General features: G+C 36.1%; 1 protein-coding gene across 1 annotated transcript; it reads left to right on the top strand.

The window, feature by feature from the left end:
* The first annotated feature begins 213 nt into the window (after nucleotides 1–213).
* Nucleotides 214–704, top strand: LOC149812051 (uncharacterized). The gene has a single exon (XM_089993444.1). The coding sequence runs from the start codon at nucleotides 253–255 to the stop codon at nucleotides 448–450; it is 198 nt and encodes a 65-aa protein (XP_089849570.1). The 5' UTR covers nucleotides 214–252; the 3' UTR covers nucleotides 451–704.
* Nucleotides 705–22,378: the final 21,674 nt, after the last annotated feature.

Genomic DNA, 22,378 nt, shown 5'->3' with positions numbered 1-22,378 from the left:
AGGAGGAAGAAGCCTCCAAGTTTCTGTCAATAACGACCTTTCCTTTTGCAAGACAACGTACCTACATGTTTTTAATTTCATTTTCTTGGTCCGGACCCACGACGATGATTGAGAAACTTCAACCAAACTGCACTGCAGAAACGGTCAGAAGACCGGGGTAGACCTCACTCTCTCTTAAAGAGACTCCTCTCTTCCACCCCTCCTCCTTGAAGTCCATATATCCGCCTTTCCTTCTTTCTCTTGCCTTGCAAAATGCTGCACCTTCTTCCTTCCTCCATGCTTGCACCATCATCATCCATGGTCATGGGGGCCGTCTGTTGCTCACAACAAGACGACGATGCAGTCAACTTCATGGGCTTTTTCCTCGTCATAATCATCGCTTTGACATTCATGGCCATATGCTCCCCTCCACAGCGGCGAATTTCACTCTCCGTTCATCGCTGCTATTGATGGGACTAATCAAGCAGTATTTCATCCAATTGCTTCCAACTGGTACCTCCAGCTCCTCTTCTCATCACCAATTTGCTTTCCGTTGAGGAAAAAAGAAAAAATTATCTCTAATATACAATCCGTCAATAGAGATGGATAGACTGGATTACATGGTGTAAAACTTTTGTATTTCTTTCTCTTTTCGATTCTGAAAGTGTTTGCTGTTCTCAAATATATTACTTGTGTAATTAAAGAAACGGATTACCCATGGTAAATAATCTTGTTCTTATTCTCCTGTAACACAGTAACAGGACATCTGATGGTACACAATGAACACGATATGTAGCTTATTCTCGTCGTCATTAGTGGTAGTTTTTCAATATCACCTGATCCTGATCCTGTTCCGTTTTTGAAGAAAATACACCGGGCTTCTTGTGTTTTCCCGAACCACTACACCAATGCAAAACAGGAGAACCTCTTTCCTCACGGTCATCCGTGATACACAAAACGTCTCCGGAAAGATGCATACACTTTTATCTAGGTCAGATGCGGGCTGGATCATATATAGATCCGAATCTGAGTTCGAAACATTACACAAAGGATCTGTTCCGGATCCAAACCCGAACTAAATCTGACATAGCAGAGCTGAATTTGATATAATCATACTGGATCCAACAAGGAAAGTCTTAACAAGAATGTTTTTACCTGTAAAAAGTGCAAATATATTGAGCCGAATCTGAGTTCGAAACATTACACAAAGGATCTGTTCCGGATCCAAACCCGAACTAAATCTGACATAGCAGAGCTGAATTTGATATAATCATACTGGATCCAACGAGGAAAGTCTTAACAAGAATGTTTTTACCTGTAAAAAGTGCAAATATATTGAGTTTAATTCAATTCTGAATATAGATCTGACAGAAAATTATTATTCAAACCCTAAAAAATATGATCATCAAGTTTGATTTGCTGGGCCATATGTGACTCTAAATCAAATTTGATTTGGAGTCTTGTAAATCAGATTGACAAGTGGCTCCTTGATATTCTGATTCCCACGTAAATGAGAATATGACTCTCAATTGCCTTTGTAAATCAGAGTTGGTTTATTATCACCGCTCATTTCCTGATATTTGGTTATAGCCAATGCCAATGACGATTCATTCTCTCATGAGACGCTCCCAATCATGCCTCTTCAACTACACAACAAAGAAGCTGGCTCCTGCGCCGAGAACATAAAGAAAATGCTGCTGGTGAACCTGTACATTTTGATTTAGAACTACATCAGATGGATATAAAGACACTTGTGGTACATTTTGATTTAGAACTACATCAGATGGATATAAAGACTGCATTCCTTAATGGTGACATTGATAAGACAATATATATGATGCAAACAGAATATTTTGTCTCATGCGATACAAAAAAATTATTTTCAAATTAAAGAAATCCATCTATAGACTTAAGCAGACTTTTCGTCAATGGTATCATAAATTTCATCAAGTTGTCATCTTATTTGGTTTTGAGATGACTGTAGTTGATGAATGCATATACCAAAAATTCAGTAGGGGTAAATACATTTTTCTGGTTTTATATGTCGATGACATACTACTTGTCAGTAATGATATAGGCTTGTTGCATGAAACTAAAAGATTTCTGACAAAGAAATTTGAAATGAAAGATCTTGGTGACATTTTTTATATTAGGAATTCAAATACATCGAGATTGTTCTTGAGGTATTCTTGGATTATCACAAAAGAGCTATATCGAAAGGATTCTTAATAGATTTGGCATGATGAATTGTAAACTAGGTGACACCTATGTTATTAAGAGGAACAAGTTTAGTCTCGCTCAGTGCCCAAACACCAGTTCGAAATTAAAGATATGGAAAAGATTTTCTATGCATCTGTTGTAGGGAGACTTATGTATGCTCAAATGTGTACACGTTCAGATATATCATATATTGTTGGGATGTTAGGTAGATATCTGAGTAACCCATGAATGGATCATTGGAAAGCAGCCAAATAGGTTATGCGGTACTTACAAAGAATAAAAGATTACATGCTCACATACAAGAAGTCAAATCAGTTAGAGATCATTGAGTATTCTGATTCTGACTTTACCGGGTGCCAAGACAGTCGTAGATCCACATCGGGTTATGTTTATCTATTGGTCGGAGGAGTTATTTCTTAGAGGAGTTGTAAGCAGGCACTCATTACATCTTCTACTATGGCGGTAGAGTTTGTCGCCTGTCATGAGGCATCCAATCATGAAATATGGTTACATAATTTTGTCATTGGACTACGGATTTTAGATAACATTGAAAGATCATTAAAGTTGTTTTGTGACAATAATTTGGCAGTACTATATTCCAACAATAACAGGAGCTCGTCAAAGTCAAAACATATAGATATTAAGTTCCTTGTTGTTAAAGAAAGAGTGCAGAATGATCAAATATCTATTGAACATATTGGCACAAACTCCATAATTACGGATCCACTTACCAAAGGTTTACCACCCAAGGTCTTTCATGAGCATACTGCTCGAATGGGTGTTGTATCATTTAATGATATACTGGTTTAGTGGAAGTTTGTATTTGGATGTTTTCAAATAAAAAAAAGTTTTATTTTATTACAGTAGTATAAGGCTCAGGTTCCAGTTTCATTTTGTACTCATTTATTGTGATCTCACTAAAGAATACGGCAGGACTAATTAGAAATAGGCATGTTCAAATCACATTACATGTAATTTTCATGCTTGACATCCATACTTGATCTATGTCGTTAGTTATGTCAATATACATGATCATTGATGGGTCTATTTACGATAAATATAATGAAGATCACTTTGGTTCTATGTTGACATGATCAATGGACCAAATTGTTAGAGATGTCATTTGGTAAGACAATGTTTTTGAGCTCATATGGTTATTATATAATGCGTGATTATATGATGACATATGTGGCCCAAGTGAGAGATTGTTAAATATTTTATATGGGCCTACATATATAATTAATCACTCATTATAAATTGTCTAAGGTGAAGGCCCATCTAAAGTGATCTTATACGATTGGGCCATATGACAACTTATAAAGTGTGGTTATAAAAATATGTAGATACGTTATGTGCCCTTATATGTCAATTTTTGATTTTATGATGGGCTAAATTGGAAAGAAGATTATAGGGTGATTACAGTTAGGTTATGTTCCCCAAAACCATATATAGTGGTTCTCTTTTTCTTCTCCATCAAGAAAAAAATTGTCCCTCTCTCGTTAGGTTTAGAGAAGAAGGAAAAGTTACCTATAGAAGTTTTAGAAGATCTAACCCCATCAAGATCTATCGATGCAATGATGGATTTGGGTATGCTTCTGCATTATGCTTTATTCGATTTTTATCTTTTCAATGATTTAGCATAAACAAATTTAGGGACGAATAAAGATGTTTTCCCTAAATCAAATTCCAACATAATAGTGACAAGCCGACCAAGTTATTGATGCAACTACTAGCTAGTGGAAGGGGAGCATTGCCCACCTCATCCATCACCCAATGGAAGACAAGTCTTGTCCCTTACGACATATCCTCCATGGGGCACATGCCTGAAAGTTTAAGGAAGATGACAAAATCAATAAACTATGTAAGACACCTTGAAAGTGACTAAACTTATCAATTGTCCCACTCATAGTGATTACGAGATATGGTGCATGATGGTCCTCAAACGATGCATGCAGACAATGACATCTAAATGGTGTTACCACAACCACATAGGGCAAGAAAAATATTGCCAGAAAATATGGCGTTCCATCTTCTTCATCCTTATCATCTTTCCATTTGTTGAGGACCATTACCTCATGAGCAAAACTTCCTCCTTTTAGATGTTTTCATAACTAGCTTGTTTGTTTTATCTTGTTTATAAACAAGTTTAGGCTTGTTTAGATTAGTCACTTTTATTTGTTCATTATCAAACTTGATTTATTTGGGACACAAAAATCATATGAGAAATTGAAGACCATAATCCATTTGTCTTACCCTATTGTACCTACAATCACCATATCAACAGAAAGTCTCTTGCTTCTCCTTGTGAAAGAGGGTGCCCACATGAGGATTTGAACTTAGGATCGGGAGAGGCCTTCCTATCTAGAAGCCCAAGACCATGTGGGAGACACCTGATGCGATTTTGAAAACAACAATTTTAAAACCAAGGACTGTGCACCAAATAATAATTTTCAAACCAGTTCTTGCACTTGTTGTAGAGTGGCATGTCGGATCGTCTCCTCAGAAAACGAGATGAAGGCACACAATTTCACTTAAAAACTCACTTTATTAAACAATGAAAAAAAATTATACTATCTCTGAATTACAATGATAATAAGAAAACACAAAAAAAAAGTAAATCCTAATCTAAACTCGGGATCACTCTCGTGCACAACCAATAAACCTCAATTGATAGCCGCCTTAGCCCACCCTCCTTTTTCTTCCTCAGTAGCACGCCGTAGAGAGACTACCTACTTAAGCAACACTATAATATATCTATTCTACTAATAAACACAATACTTAATCAACAAAATAAAAGTTAGTGAACTAAATTATTCTAATTTAAACTAAAAATAATAGGAAATAATCAATAATTAATTAAAACAATAATTTATCTAAGTTATTCCTAATCTAACTAAGCAAGTTAAACAATTAAATAAAACTACACTACAACTAATTCAATCTAACTTAATCAATTAAACCTCATTGGTTTTCTAACAAAAATAAAAAAATATACTCTAGTAAATGCACTTAATTAAACCTGAAAATATATGCAGCAACTTCAAACATGAACAAAAATCAAAGAAATTTACTTAACTACCTTAGACTATGCAAACTATCTAAAAACAGCTAAAATTAAAGACTGTAGTTTGATAGAAAACTGGTTTTTAAAAACAAGATGAAGACCCAGTCAATTCAACTCTGAATGAGATGAAACTTTTCAAAATCTAAGTCAACATCTTGACAAAATTAACGAAACTAATTTTGGCTCCACAAAAAACTATATAAAATGACAGTCGAAAGTCTGACAAAAATTTTGCCAATTTTGTGCAGCTAAGTCTACTTAACTACAACTTAACAATGAATAGCATAATTAAAAATCAATTAAACACAACTAATTTCAACTGAATTAATGCTAAAATAGAAACTTAACTATTGCTAATCTATTCTAAAACATGAAATAAACAAGGAAAAGAAAATTATACTAAAAGCATGTAAAACAAAATTATCTATACTAACTACAATATCAATAATAAATGAAATGTCTAACAACTAGAAATTCCAACTAAGCTACTTAAAGCAAATGACAACTAATTAATTTAGCAATTGAAACAAATAAATAATGATAATACAAAGCAATTAAATAAAAATAACAAATTAAAATTGAGCCATCTAAATTAATCTATCTAACTAATTAATATATAAGAAACCCATGACTAGGATAGTTAACTAATTAACTTAAACTATTCAACTAAAGTAATTAACAAAAACAAATAAGAAAATAAATATCTAAACTAGATCATAAAGCACATTAGAAACTAATCCTATTCTAAAATTACACAACAAAACTGTCTAAAAAACTTAATTATCTAAATTGGAAAGTAAATATTCAAGAAAAAGGGAAACTACCTAAGCAAATATTACTTACCAATTGAAAATGCAAGAATTCTAATTTAGCAACTTATTAAAACTAATTGCCTAACCAAAAAATTTAGCAAATAATCTAAGCTATTGTAGAAAGGAAATCACTTAATTACTTTAATAAAATTAATCTAAGATAAGAAATAATTCTAATTATAAAAAAACTAAAAACACGATTTTGAAAAGACTTTATTTTTAATATGTAAAGCTCAATTTTCTTAATGAAAAAAAAGAAGAAACAGACCCTAAAATGAACCTAATAAATCAAAAAAAAATATGTACATGACTCTTTTAGATCCTATTAAAACACAAAAACAAAAATCACCAAAAAATTTGATGTATTCTGGACTGAAAAAATTAAGGATAAGAGGCGGGTCGGATCTTGATTCTGCAGAAACTGGTTCTGCAAAATCAAGACAGAACTCTGATAAAATGTTAATATCTCTTGAACGACTGATCCAAATGATTTCAATTTTAGATTGTAGCCTCTAGACATATATACCAGACTACCCACAAAAATGCAGCCCAAATGATTTTGGGATTGGTGTGGTGGAACAAAATAAATCATTGTTTTGTTCTAGACCTATCGCCGAACAGGTTCCGAACAGAACCAACTCTTGAATCCACCACCAATTTTTTGGCCAAAGAAATGACCTAAAAAATTATTTTTCCTACAAATTAGATATATTAAACTACTAGAAAAAAATAAAACAAAAATTAAGTACTATAGAAAGAAGGCCAAAATAATTTTTTAAAATACAACAAAAATCTAACTATGAAAAAATTTAATTAAATAAAAATCTAATTACTCTATTGCGAAAGGAACAATTTTTTTTAATAAAAACAACTAAAACATGTAAAAATGTGAATAAAGAGATCTAATCTAATATCTAAACTATGATGCAACAAAATAAATCAATATGCAAAATAAATAAAGATGCACAACTCTAATTAGACTCGATCTTAATCTACAAGTAGTGGGTGAGAAGGCGCACCTTAAGGACTGCTCGATGAGTTTGAGGAAGAAGAGAGTAGTCCAAGGCTTCAAAAATCATGCCAAACATCTCTTAGATCTGCTGCTGCACAAGTTCTCTTTGTTGGATCTATAGCTGGATCCAAATAAACTAGGACAGAGATCGATGGAGAAGAAGGAGGGCCAACAGTTGTAAAGGAAGGAAATTCTCAGCCACCGGCTATGAAGGTAGATGACGTTCTTATGCCAAATCCAAATAATAAGCTCCAACCATGTAAATTGCAATAAAAACACAGCAAGGCACACAAACCATAGAGAAAACACGAAAAGAAAGAAAAGAAAAGAGAAGAGAAGAAGAAGAAGAAACGTGAAGAAGAAAAAGAAGAAATCAATGGAGAGGAAGAAGGGGACGGTTTGGAGAAGAAGAGGGATGGGAGAAGAAGAAGGGGAATGAATCCCTAGGCTTGAACGACTTACCCTAATGCCCAAAATTAATTTTTACAATAATATTTTAGTAAAAATTGTAAAACTCACTTAGGTTAGAAATTATTTAAAAAAACTACCTATATTCTAGAAATTCGTAAATTACCTCTAGGTGCCACTTGTAGAGGGGGATTTTCTGAAATTTCTCACCTTGGATCTAGGATTGGATTGACTTTGGGTCTGGTCCAAGGTCCAAGATGAAGGCTTTGGATCAGATCTGGATCCAAACCACCTCAAAAATTGATCTAATTACCTTGAAATGGCTTTATTTTTCTTATTTTAAACCAGTTGTGAGTAAAATTCGAATCGTGACTTCTTTGTACATAAAACAATACAAACATAGCTATTTATCCTATAAAAACATGTATAAATGAATGAATTTATGATAATAATGATATGTATTTCATGCATCATCAACACCCTAGGGTTAATACTATTGTTTAAGGGGTGTTTTCTGTACTGTCCACGGGACACCCATTGAATGGGGTTTGCACGCCCAGGGAAATGAGGGACATGCAGACACCCTAGGCACCACATCCCTTTGTGACAAGTTTTGCAGTCCCAGAGTGTTGTGCCATCCTCTCTAGAACATGGGAGGATAGGATAGGACATGGTGTCTTTGTCCTCTCCTGTCCAAGAATCAAATGCTCACTTTCCAGGTCTAGAAGACCATAGGACATGGTTTTTGTTCCCTCTATATTTTCAGATGTGTGGTCTCCTTTATAGAATTGTAAACTGGGAGCTATAAGGAATGAGCTTGTAACCTGGCACAAATTTCTTTCACCTTTTTTTATATTTTTTTGGCAATATTTAGGTTGGGTGTTAAACCTAGATTGTGACATATTGAAGTACACTAATCACACTATGATACATAGTCAGATCATTGAAGGATACCTCTGTTGATGTGATGCATACTAATAGAGCCATGGGGGAGCTGATAAGCTTGTCACCAAGAATAGATGTCTCAGTTTATCAAGGATATACTTGTTCTAAGAGAGTAGTAGGCCATCAGAGGTGTCAACTACTTTAATGTCTAAGAAATAATGCAGAGGCCCAGATCTTTCAAGCAAAATTCTAACTAAGATGATGAATTAGAGACCTAACGAAGGTAGGTGAACTACTTGTAACAAGAATATCATCAACATATAAAAAAACACAAGTAGCTAAATGTAATTTTCTTAAGATAAATAAAGATGCATCCATTCAGGATTCCATAAAACCGTTGGCCAAGAGTGCATTACTCAGATGCTGGTACCATGATCGAGGAGCCTATTTGAGGCCATAAAGGGCTCTATTAAGCTTGCATACATGGTATGGGAATCGTGGATCCTGAAACCTAGGTAGTTGCTCCATAAAGATGTGTTCAGTAATAGATCCATGAAGAAAAGCATTATGAACATCAAGTTGTTGAACAAGCCACTCATGACCAAGAGCCACTAATAGGACAACTCAAATGGTTGGTGGTTTGATAATAAGGCTGAATGTTTCAAGATAATCAGCACCTTCTTCCTGATGAAAACCCTTAGCAATTAGGCGGGCTTTGTAGTGCTCTAGAAATCCAACAGGTTTTCTCTTAATATGATATGTCCATTTATATCTAATAAGATTCCTACAAGAATTAGAAGAAACAAGAGTCCATCTATTGTTTTTTAGCAGGGATGAAAATTCTGTGTTCGTAGCATCACGCTAGTGGGTATGAGATTGAGCCTTTTTAAAGGTAATGGGTTCAATGTTGGTGAAGAGCTTAGTGAGGAGTGAAATAGGAAGATGGTATTTGGTGGCTTGAAATGATTTAGGTTTAAGGGTTCTATCTTGAGCACATGTAGAAGGAGGGGTAGGTGGTATGGTTGCAGGGACAGGGGTGGGAAGTAGGGTTGCGAGACCTATATATCCAAAAAGAGAAGGCATGAGTGTGCTAGGGGTAGGAGGTGGGTTAGGGCTAGACATGTGAGAGGGAGAGAGAGTCAGTGAATTCCAGTAGAGAGGGAAGGGCACTGCGAATAGAAACTAAAAAGGAACGGGAGGGTATAGTGGATTTGTTAGGAGCTAATGTAGGGTGAGGAGGTTGAAAAGGAAAGGTGTCTTTGTTAAATATAACATGATGAGAAACAAGGACTTTATGGGCAATGGAATTGAGACAAAGGTAACCATGGTGATTAGGACTATATCCTAAGAAAATATGATTAGAGGATTTGTAGTGTAATTTATAGGAGTGGTATAGTTTAAGTTACATGTAACAAGATGTGAACACCCCAAATTTTCCAAAAATTTCAAAAATTCTCTTTTTGCCCCTAGGCTCGTTCTCTGAATAAATCAAGTCAATTTCTGATCAAATTTCCATTCATTTCTCGGATTCACTGACTCAATCTTTATATCTAACCCAATCCAAAATCCGAATTTTAAAGCTCTATCAAAAACCTTGGATCCAAACCTATTTTTTGAAGATTTTTTCAGAGAATAACCTTGAATTCTCGAAAAACCCTTTTTTTGTAAATATTTTTAAATTTTACAAAAACATGTCAAAAATCCTTTATTTTCTCGTAAATTTTAGAGTTTTATTTCAAAAATCCAAAAAATACAGAAAATGTCAAAGAAAACAACAAAAAATCCAAAAAATCGGAAAATATGCGAAAAATGAGTAGTTTAAACTCTTTGAAGCTTGTTTTGCTAAAAACCCCTTTTTGAAAACCGTTTTATGAAAAACCATTTTTTTAAGAACCCCTTTTTTTTATAAAAGAGAGGAAAACCTGCAAATGGCCTCTCGTCCATCGCGGGCCTTCACGATCTCTCTCTCTCTCTCTCTCTGGAAGCCTCCATCATCAACCTTCTCCATGTGCTTCCCCCCTCAACCATCAATCGCCAACCTCTCCTTCCTCTCCCGCTCATCCCCAACGGCGTTCGCCCCTTCCCGAACCTTCCCCTTTCTCTATAAAAAGAAACACAGAGGAAGGGTTTCAGGACCGCCCCTTCACCCCCGCACCCCGTTCTTCTCCTTCTCCTTTTCCCTCATCCTCCCCTTTCTTCTGGACCCAAGGAGTTCCATGCAAAGAGAAGAAGAGAATCCCTCTCTTTCCTCCTTCATAACCCTGCAAAACAAAGGTAAGTCGTCATTCATTTTCCCTCCTCTCTTTCATCATTTATTCATGATTTTTCTTTGATTTTCACTGGTTTTAGCACATGTTTATAGTCGAATTTTCAATCTTCAGATGATTTTTCATCTGCATCTTGATTTCTAGTAGTTATTCCTGTGGATTTTTTTTATTTTTCATCCTTCCTTACGTACTGATGACCGACGATGCCTCGCAATGGCATCGTCGATTCATTTGTTTTCCCCTGAACTTCGATTTCATCTCTGTATTTATCTTATTTCATTTTTTTTCTTTTTTCTCTTTCTTCCTTTATGATTTATCTTTCATTTCTTCCAGTTTTTAATCCCCATTAATGCACCAGGGATGAATATTGGGTTGCCTATAGCAATCCCAACACATCCTTGTGCTACAGCAAAGGAATTGCATATTCCAACATTCTCTCGTTCCCTTTTGTCAATTATTTTTGAATCTCTGTATTTACCGCATACTCTTTCTTTTTAGTATTGATTTACATTCTGTTTTCCATTTTATTTCAATCATCTGATAAGCAGAATTTCTTATTCACATTTCTGATGCTTTCGAGTTATGTTTTCTTTTTGTTTTGTTCGTTTTTCCCTTCAATCTCATGCATTATATGGTATATAGTCGATTGATGTTAATGTCCTCTACATATATTATTTATATTCCAGTATTTTCTCTTTTTCATATAGATTTTTTTTTTCTTTCCTGGTTACATTTGATCAACCTGATTTTCTGTATTCAATGGTAAGAAATCATGGATCATCCATCACATTTGCTGGGATTTACACATCATCCCTTGCACCCGATTTATTTCTTATACTTATAGCATCCTCTTTATCACTCACCACCCATCAATCATTGATGCTTATGATGATCAAAAGTAAGGATTCAATGGTTTCTAGTTCAGGAATTTCATTTCTTAACAGTTTGATTCAACTGCCATCGGTGATGAATGGCTCGATTCTAAATGACTGGAGGTCAGGGAAAGTCGCGGCATAGATGCATGCTCTCGATGACCTCGATATTTTGTTTCCAATTGCTCAGATTGGGGCATGTCATTCAAAGTTGACCACCGTGTTATACCCTGTGAAAGGGAAATCAAGATTCCAGCTGCGGAGATACCTGCCGAATCGTTTCCCATCGAGCTTTCCCTCTCGGAATCCACTTCCGGCCCGCACAATGCTGTCTCGTGGAGCAATGGTCTGGTTATTTCCGTTTGAATAGCTATGTGAATAGTGACTTCAAGCTACTTAGGAGCATCGTATTCCAGGCAAAAGCATCATTCCGTTCAAGTGCTCGGTACAGATTTAGTGATCCCAAGTCTGGAATAACTGAATGCTCTTCAAACACCTTCTGTACTCAATTCTGATAGCAGCTACATCAAGGCATCACATTCTCTACGTTCAGGTTGTTCATTTACTACTTTATTCCACCTTCTGCCAAGATTTTGGTCTTAGGATTATCTTCATATAACTTTCACGCTCTTGCGTTTCTATGTGTTTTGGTGGTGTTTGTTGCGTGACAGGGTTGCATTGTTTAGAGATATCCTCGCTTAGCACGTTGCCTTTGTGCATTTTCTTAGTTAAATCAGTTGATCCTCTTTTCCGTCTTCAACAAGAAGATTCTTGTCGATGTAGTCTTGAACAATGTCTTGAAGACAAAATAGTGGTTGGTGTCATGCCCTACTGCCTGATGAAATTTGCAGAACTGATTCATGAATCTTCCCATGATTGTGGGAGGGTCTGTGGCTCTTGGGAGTTTTACTAATTCCTTGGTAAGCATGTATCCAAGGATTTCTTCGAGCGACTACACTAGAGGAGTAAACTTGCGGTCATTACCCCAACCGTCGCGCTTTATCTTTTCTTTATGCAGAGATTTCTGGTGAGAGCTCGACTAGAATGACTTGTTGTCTTTCTTGAAGGGGTTTCGCCTTTTGCTTTCAACGTTGCCTCTACCAGGCTTAGAACTTCTCGTGTTGTTGCGAATGGTGCTCATGGAGAAAGTGACAGGTGCCTTCTTTTCGATGGGAGCCTTTCTGGGACTGGCTTCAACTTGCTCAGACATCATTTTCTTGAACAACTGATATGCGGCAGGATTGATATCATCTCTGTCAGTCTGGCTCTATCCTTTGGCAGATCTTGGAAAATCCATTTCTTGTTCGTTATTGCTACTCTAACTGATACGCTGAGATAATGCAGTCTTCTAGCCGGATCTTGTCTGAACCACTCGAGAATATCGATGCTCTTTGCAGAATGAGGTGGATGGTTAGAATCTGAGGATGATGATTTGTAAATGAATAGAGAGAAGATATTTGGTGGGAATCAGGTCGACAATTTAAAGGATATCCCATTACCAGAGATCGAGTCATCGCTGGAATTACGATAATTATGTTGCTATTCTTGTAAAAGAAATAAACAACTAAGATATGCCTTGTTATCTAGGAAAGGTTGTAAAACCATGATAGATTGAAAAATTATTGAAAGAAAATAATTTTATTGATAATAAACTTGACAAAGAAGGGGGTGGACAAACAATCTGCCACCATTCAAAATAATCAGAGGACACTCGAGGACAAGAAAAAATAGTAAGGACAACAAAAGAACCCCAACTATATTTAACAGAGTTGTATGTTCCGGACCACTGAGCAAACTTTAGATCAAACTCTGACATAATATCTGATAACATTCGAGTATCAATACGCTTTTGCCTCTGCGAGAACTTTCTAACACATCTCTCTGTCTGGTAATAGATGAAAAATAATGGTCTGAGTAACTTGAGTCACTTGCCATGTGCATAGGTGTATCGAGGGGGTGACTTTCGCTGGTTGAAGTAGTCACACACGATTTCTTCTTCATGGAGGTTCTTGATAAAAAATCGATACCGAGGAATAGGTAGTGGCTCTTTGCTGATATATCTTAATGAGCTTGCTCGAGTTGGCACATGCTGGAAAAACCAAGACTGTAATGCGTAGGTGCACCCTTCTACTAAGATCGAATCTTTGAGTATGAAGCAGGTTAATTCACGGTATAAGAAGGCAAGTGCAGCCATGGCGATCGAGAGACGGTTGGTCTGCTGACTTCCCCATATTCGCAAAAGTTGCACTATTCTAATGTTCATGTAGTTTTATCTGTCGTGGAAGAAGGCTAGTCCTACTGTGCATAAGACCATTGCATGCTGAATTCTTTATTGCATTGTTCGAGATAAGGAATTAACTTCTTCAAATGTCCATACTGTCGGTATAGCTCGAACAGGTTGACACACTGACTCTCATATGCTTCTATCAGTGGCCAGAATCTGCATCCTATCATCTGAGTTAAAGCATCTCGAGGGTCGAGACCCTTGACGTTGATTAAAAACTGTTGCTCTAATGGATCTTTCGGTTGACCAGCTAGCTCAGGTAGACCCATAATCTCTGAAAATTCACCCAGTAGTAGAGTCATCTCTCCTCACGAGAACCAGAAGATATAGGTGCATGGATTCCACAGCTCTGCCAATGTTTGAATCAAATTGCCATTAACGATCTGTTTCCCAATTGACTTAATTAACCTCTAAAAAATCTCAAATGTGGCACCACCTAATGTGGTCCCACATTTGGTTTTTAAAAACCCTAACTAAAGGTTAAAAACAAGGTTAAAACTTTAAAATAAAATGGGGTTTTAAAATCATTTAGACTTTAACTTTTCAAACTTCTAACTTAAGTAAAACACTAGCTAAACCTAAACTAACATAAACTCCTTCAAATGTGGTGCCACCTAAAACCCAGGTTTTTGAAATTGATTTTGAAAGAAAGGTTTTAAAATCGAGTCTGGATTTGATATTTTGAAAACGAGAGCAGTGGATGTTGAAAATGATATGCAATGACATGAAATGCGATAAAAGGACATGAAATGATATGAAATGATACGAAATGATATACAAAATGCTGACCCGAGATGAGGGGTTTGAAGTCTCAGACCCCTAGCAAAGACAATGAATCAAAAATTCTTGTTCGAGGATGAGAATTGATGATTGGATATCAGATCTGATCCAAATGTGAATTGGATCTTAGATATAGCTAAAATTTCAGAAAAGGAATCGATCTGAGCCCAAATTGATACTTGTACCAGCTTGGAAAATGATAAAATGATGTTTTGAACAAAAATGATCTCAGAAATGATTTTGCCCCTGTAGGGCAAGGAGTGACACTAAAAAATGAGGTTTAAACTGGATTCTAGGGTTTCTAAACTCAGAGGAACTAAAAGGATACTGACTCAACTAAACTCCTAGACTGGATGATCGAGAAATAGCCCAATTCTCAAAAAAATGGTGAGAAATAAGCACTGAAGTGAAGTGGGTAACGAGACTGCACTATGTTTGAGCTGGAATGAAGATCAGTTATACTAAGATAAACTAAATTTAGAGCTTAAACACTAGCCGGGCTGATTGGACTTAGCTCAATTTCAGCTGAAATAAGTTGAAATAGGCTAAAATAGGCTTCCATAGTATGGGAAACAGATTTGAACTGAAACTAGACCACTTGAACTCCTGGTGAGCTCAAGTTTAACACAAAGGAACATGATTGACTAGATTTGACTGACTCAGAGATAATTGACTAGAATTTGAGCTAGAAATGAGCTTATTTCTCGAGAAATAAACTAATTTTGGCTAAAATGGTCAGAAATAAATAGTGTTTGCTCATTGTGAGCTCAGGTGAGCTGGAAATGATAGACATTCTAACTATTTCGAACTTAAAAATGAGCTTGGTTGACTCTGACTGACAAGGGTCTGAGGTGACCTAGGGGTAAGATGGTAATTTTACTGACAAAAGTGGTGAAATGACACCTAAACTAGAACAAACCTAGGGGTTAGACTCCTAAGGGGATTGACATCTGTTGAAAGAGGGTGTTTGAAATGAACAAAGAAAATTTAGGGTGTTTACAGATGCCCCTCTTTGTTGCTAAGTCGGTTGAAAGCTGAGCTTAGTGGCAAAGAAAAATACACCAAATTTTGGCTATAAAAATGCCCCAGTTGGAAAAGATTTGACTGGGTATAAAAGAATTAACCCTGGTGATAATGATAGATATGGATTTGAGAATGGAGAAGAAGATTCACCTTATCGGAATGAGACTCAGGCTTGACCCTTAACCTGAACGGGCATGGATAAAATCTCATGAAATGAGGCTCAGGTGTAACCCTTAACCTAAACGGGTATGGAAACTACCTCATGAAATGAGGCTCAGGTGTAACCCTTAACCTGAATGGGTATACAAAATACCTCATGAAATGAGGCTCAGGTGTAACCCTTAACCTCAACGGGTATAGATAACGAAATCCTCGAATGAAGAAACCATGATGAAACCTTCGGATTTTGCACAATAAATCTGAGAGGGGTTTACAAAAGAAAGAAAATGGGGTTCCCTAAAGTTTTGAAAAGGGATTGATCTTGGGCGTCTCATTGCTGAGACTGAATAGCTTTTAAGATGACCTTTTGCTGGAAATATAAATGTTGGCTCGACCTCAAACCGAAAAAAAACATGAATTGTCTATGGTGAGATAGTGGGAAACACAAGGAAGTTTGCAAATCTGAGAGCATGGGCGCTTAGATTAAAAAAAGAAGGAAAGGATCTTGAAAACTCCTGTTATCAAGTCCTAAAGAGGAATAACAACAACGCCAGGATATGTCAAAATAGACATCAAGCTCTTCGCTTCATGTCGTGATAGCTTGAAAATATTGCCAAAATGATAAAAATTATAGTTGATTCAAAATAATTGAAATATAAACACATTTGTGTGAAAACATTTTCTCTTCTACCTAGTGTATTATCTTCAATCGGGCTAACTCCGTAGAATCTAGAATCAAAATCAAATTATTGTTGTCAGGTTTCTTCAAGAAAGCTATCTATTTCCTTGATATGAAAAGAAAGAAAAGATATTCTCAGTATCATAAAAGCAATCTATGAAAGGATATTGATAAAAGAATTTCACATGAATAAAGATAATTCTTGGCAGATATGACAGTTTGGTATATGAGGTTTTTCCATGATGATCTTTTTACACTCTTTCGAGACCTAGAGATTGAGCTTTCTTGGGATTTGGAAAGAATTTCATTACATCAGCCTTCAATTTGGCTATGTTCTGATTTTTCCTGGAAGGGCACGTTATATACTCCTTCAACTTGGAGATGATCTGAGTCTTCTTTGGTCCCTAGAATTATGATGTTGCCTCTTTGATTGAAATTTTTTGATGATCTTTTACACACTTTTGAGACATGAAAAATAAGCTCTCTTGGGATTGGGCTAGAATTTCATCACATCAACCTTCAACTTGGTGATGTTCTGATTTTTCCTGAAAGGACACATTACATGCTCCTTCAACTTGTAGATGATCTGAGTCTTCTTTGATACAACAACAACAACAACAACTACGCCTTCATCCCAAAACAATTGGGGTCAGCGATATGAACCAAAAAAGAAATTCATTTTGGGTCTTCCACATGAATCCTTTTCCTTCAATCATTTCTATCCAATGCCATGTCCTCGGTGAGGTTCAAAGCATTCATATCCTTTCCTATCATCTTCATCCAAGTCTTCTTAGGCCTACCCCGACCTCTTTTAACTAATATATTTTCCCATTTCTCCAACCTTCTAACTGGAGCATCATTAGGCCTTCGCCGAATATGTCCAAACCACCGTAAACGATTCTCTCGCATCTTATTTTCAATGGGTGCAACACCTACCTTCTTACGTATCTCCTCGTTCCGAATCTTATCTTTTATTGTATTTCCACACATCCATCTAAGCATCCGCATCTCAGCTACACTCATTTTTTGAATATGATGTCTCTTGGCAGCCCAACATTCCGTACCATATAGTAAAGCGGGTCTAATAGTCGTCCTATAAAACTTTCCCTTCAACCGCAATGGCATTCTACGATCGCACAACACTCCAGTTGCACTTTTCCATTTCATCCACCCAACCTTTATCCTATGATTTACATCTCCATCAATTTCTCCATACTTTTGAATAATGGATCCCAAATATTTGAAATAATCATTCACCGGTATTTCTTGCTCACCAAGCTTCACTACACTCCCATCACTACTTCGTTGCTTACTAAACCGACATTCCATATATTCAGTCTTACTCTTACTCAACTTAAAACCTCTAGCTTCCAATGTCTGTCTCCATAATTCTAACTTAGCATTAACCCCAGCTCTAGACTCATCAATCAAAACAATATCATCAGCAAACAACATACAACACGGTACATTTTCTTGAATTGATCTCGTAAGCTCATCCATCAGTATCGCAAATAGGAAAGGACTTAAAGCAGATCCTTAATGTAACCCAACCGTTATCGGAAAATTGGTTGTCACCCCTCCACAAGTGCGGACATTGGTTACTACTCCATCGTACATATCTTTAATTATACTAATGTACTTGAGAGAAACACCTTTCTTCATCATTGTCCACCAGAGAACGTCCCTAGGTATCTATCGTATGCCTTCTCTAAATCAATAAAAACCATATGCAAATCTTTGTTCCTCTCTCTATATCTTTCAATAAGTTGTCTAAGAAGATGTATAGCTTCCATAGTTGATCTTCCAGGCATAAAACCAAATTGATTATCCGATATCATGACAACCTTCCTCAACCTAGACTCAATCACCCTCTCCCAAAGTTTCATAGTATGACTCATGAGTTTTATACCACGATAGTTTGTGCAATCTTGTATATCACCCTTATTCTTATATAAAGGCACCAAAGTACTCTTCCTCCAATGATTAGGCATCTTATTTGTTCGCCAAATCAAGTTAAAAAGATTTGTCAACCATTCTAAACCTTTATCTCCCAAGCATTTCCAAGCCTCGATAGGTATACCATCTGGGCCAACTGCCCTTCTTGATTTCATTTTCTTCAAAGCCACTGCAATTTCTTTCTTTTGAATCTTGCACATGAAGTCACGATTTATCTCATGAAAAGGAATGGAGAAGTCTCCAAGATCTTGAGCATGACTATCATTAAATTGATAATATTATCTCTTGGATCAAAATCTCTTAATGATAACAACGATCAAATATCTTTTAGGGTTTAGCAGGAGGTTCATCGCATCAGCCTTCAACTTGGCGATGATTTGAACTTTCTCTGGAAGGACACATCACATGCTCCTTCAACTTAGAGATGATCCGAGTCTCCTTTGGCCCCGGGGGTCTAACTCATCCATCAGTCTTCAACTTGACAATGATCGAAATATCCCTTTTGCAGATAGTTAATTGTAGCTTGAATAATTGAAGAGATATTGAGATTGAGTAGATTTTTTTTTGTCGCTCAGGATATTTTCACTACCTTATTACCAGAAGAATGATCTTTAAAAATGAGTCATAGCTATGATCAATATAAATTCACTTATGGCTTTTCAACACCATTGAATTTTTCTTTATCGGCTATATCGAGGATTTTTCTTCATCCTTTTGGTCGACCAATAAGAAAAGCTTAAATTTTTTTCTTTCTTTGCAAAAGCTTTGTCCTTTTGGAAAGAATACTGAAGTTAATTTGCGGTAAAATTTGTGCAATAAGAGTTTGAGATCAATAATTATTTTTTTGACAAATTGGCAAATGTTTCTTGAAATCCTTGGTGAAATGAAGTGCTTATCATCCAATTGACACATCCGTGACTGGATTCTCCTCTCCTTTTTCTAAAGGAGAGACTCAGGCTTAACCTTTACGTGAACGGATAATAAAAAATACTCCTCCCTTCCCTGAAGTTGAGGTGTTTGCAAAACAAACTTTCAAAGAGAAATTAAGCTTTCGTCAAAACTTCCTAACTTTAGGCTTCTCTTATGAAAAGGTAACCGATTAGATAAGGTCGATGGATTGTCACCGAGGAGCGAGTCCAACATACTCTCCCTGGAAAAGGGTCCTCAATGACGGGATGGCCTAACAAAAGGCATTGGGGGGGCCACAAGAAAAATGAGCTTCTGTCGAAGCTCTCCCTAGAAACAAGGTTCCTTGCGTAACAATAAAGATTGCTTTGCAAACTGCTCGTGAAGACATGAGTCCCTTCAAACTCTCCTTGAAATAGGGGTTCAGCGAACAAATAATAAAGACATATGAAAGGAACGAGCTCCCTCGAACTCACCCTAGAAAAGGGTTCCTTGCAAGAAATATGATTGATAACTATTATAAACCCAATTGACAACGAGTTCGACACAGAGGTCAGATCCTGAACGACCATGATTGGCGAATGCAACCTGAAGGTTGAAAAACAATTGATACTGATAATATTGGTAACTCAAAGGTCTGCTTGGTAAAAATGGGCATTAAGCATGAAATTGAATTTAAAAGTTTGACCAACTTGAAAGATGGATTTTGAAAGAAAGTTCAAGTCGGAACTCAAATCTTCAAACGAAAACTAGATCAATTCTGATTTGAAGAAAAGAAAATTTGAGTCGGGACTCAAATCTTCAAAAGAAAGAATTTGAGTCAGAACTCAAATCTTCAAAGGAAAACTAGACCAATTCGGATTTGAAGGAAAAAAAATTGAGTCAAAACTCAAATCTTCAAAAGAAACTGGAAAATTTGAGTCGGAACTCAAATCTTCAAAAGAAAACTAGACCAATTCGGATTTTAAGGAAAGAAAATTTGAGTCGGAACTCAAATCTTTAAAGGAAACTGGAAAATTTGAGTCAGAACTCAATTCTTTAAAGAAAACTGGAAAATTTGGATTTGAAGGAAAAAAAATTTGAGTTAGAACTCAAATCTTCAAAGAAAACTGGAAAATTTGAGTCAAAACTCAAATCTTCAAAGGAAAAATAAACCAATTCAGATTTGAAGGAAAGAAAATTCGAGTCAAAACTCAAATCTTCAAAGACCAATTTGGATTTGAAAGAAAAAAAAATTGAGTCAGAACTCAAATCATCAAATACCAATTTGGATTTAAAGGAAAGAAAATTTGAGTCAGAACTCGAATATTCAAAGACCAATTTGGATTTGAAGGAAAGAAAATTCAAGTCGGAACTCGAGTCTTCAAAAAAAACTAGACCAACTTTTGGATTTTGGAAGAAAGAAAATTCTAGTCGAAACTCGAATCTTTAAAAAAAATTAGACCAATTGTTAGATTTGAAAGAAGGTTTAAGTTAGAACTTAAATCTTCAAAGAAAAACTAGACCAATTTTGGACTGGGTTTGGAAACATTGGCCAGTAAAACCAGATTTAATAGGTTCGACCAATGTAAGACTAGATTTAGGAAAAGGCTGACGCTCTGAAGATATTTGAATATTGTGGTGGGAATTTTTAGCTTCACTCTCATGAGAAATTGTTATAAATGACTGTCGGGGACTCAGAATTTATCCCTTATCCTGAATGAGAATTGATTTGATGCAAAAGGATGCAAGTCGATACAAATGGACGTTGATCAATGCAAACGAATGCAGATCAAGGCAAAATGGGAATCGATCGATGCAAATAGATGTAGATCAGACAAATAAAGGCCGATCAATATAAATGAATGCAGATTAAGCAAATAAAAGGCCAATCAATGCAAATGAATGCAGATGAGGCAAATAAAAGAACAATCAATGCAAATGAATGCGGATCAGGCAAATAAAAGGCTGATCAATGTAAATGAATACAAATCAGGCAAATAAAAGGCTGATCAATGCAAATGAATGTAGATCAGGCAAAATGGCTTTGATAAAAGACTTGACCCGAAGGTTGAATGTGAAGAAGACTGGTGTTTTGAAAGTGCTTGATGATTGTGATGGGAGATTTTTAATTTTCACCCTCACGATGACTTGGACAACTGCCAGGGTTTCAGAATTATCCCTTATCCTAAATGGGTAATGAATTTATGCAAATAGATGATGAAAGACTTTGTTTGATCCTGCTTGCATACAGGATGTTTTGATGTAAAAACAAATTTTCAAAAGATGGCCCATTGTAACTGGGAAGCAAGGATAAATAATTGATATTTGAAGAGCACTCTCTGAAGGTAACAAGGCAACAAACTTCTTGATTAATTCAGAAGGCACTCTGAAAGAGGTCACTCCTCACAAAAAGATATTTTGCAAAAGGACAAAGAGCAATAATATATAAAGAAGATGCCACCAACTATAAGGAAAATTTATGTCTTATTGATGTATTAGAAGAGGAACAATAAATTGAGGAAAGAGTTGGGACTACATCATCCCTTTAAACAACAAAAGAAAGATGAGAAATGAGAAAGCACTGGCATTGTAGCTTGTAATTCATCCCTTTGACAAAAATGGCTCCTTTGCACTGGTCTTTTCAAATCAGGAGATGCCTGGATGACATTCCTCCTTATCTTCTACAAGAAGATTCTTGTCGATGCAGTCTTGCACTATGTTCTTAAAGATGAAGCAGTACTTGGTGTCATGCCCCATTGCTCGATGGTACTTGCAAAATCGATCCTTCCATTTTCTCATGGTGACAAAAGTATCAACGACCTTCGGAAGTTTAACCATGTCCTTTGCCAATGTGTAATCGAGAACACTCTCGAGTGTTTGATCCAGTGGGGTAAATTTGCGATCATGGCTCCAACCATCACGTTGTATCTTTTGTCGAGTGCTTGATTTCTGCTGAGGCTTAGATTAGAAAGACTTAGTCAGGACAACTGACTGATCCTCTTTTCTGTCTTCAACAAGAAGATTCTTGTCAATGCAGTCTTGAACGATATTCTTGAAGACAAAACAGTGGTCAGTGTCGTACCCTACTGC

The sequence above is a fragment of the Nuphar pumila genome, chromosome 17, assembly GCF_984573655.1.
Source record: "Nuphar pumila chromosome 17, dmNupPumi1.hap1.1, whole genome shotgun sequence".
Lineage (NCBI taxonomy): Eukaryota > Viridiplantae > Streptophyta > Magnoliopsida > Nymphaeales > Nymphaeaceae > Nuphar > Nuphar pumila.
The sequence above is the reverse complement of the archived record's forward strand: the minus strand, read 5'-3'. Positions and strand labels throughout refer to the sequence as shown.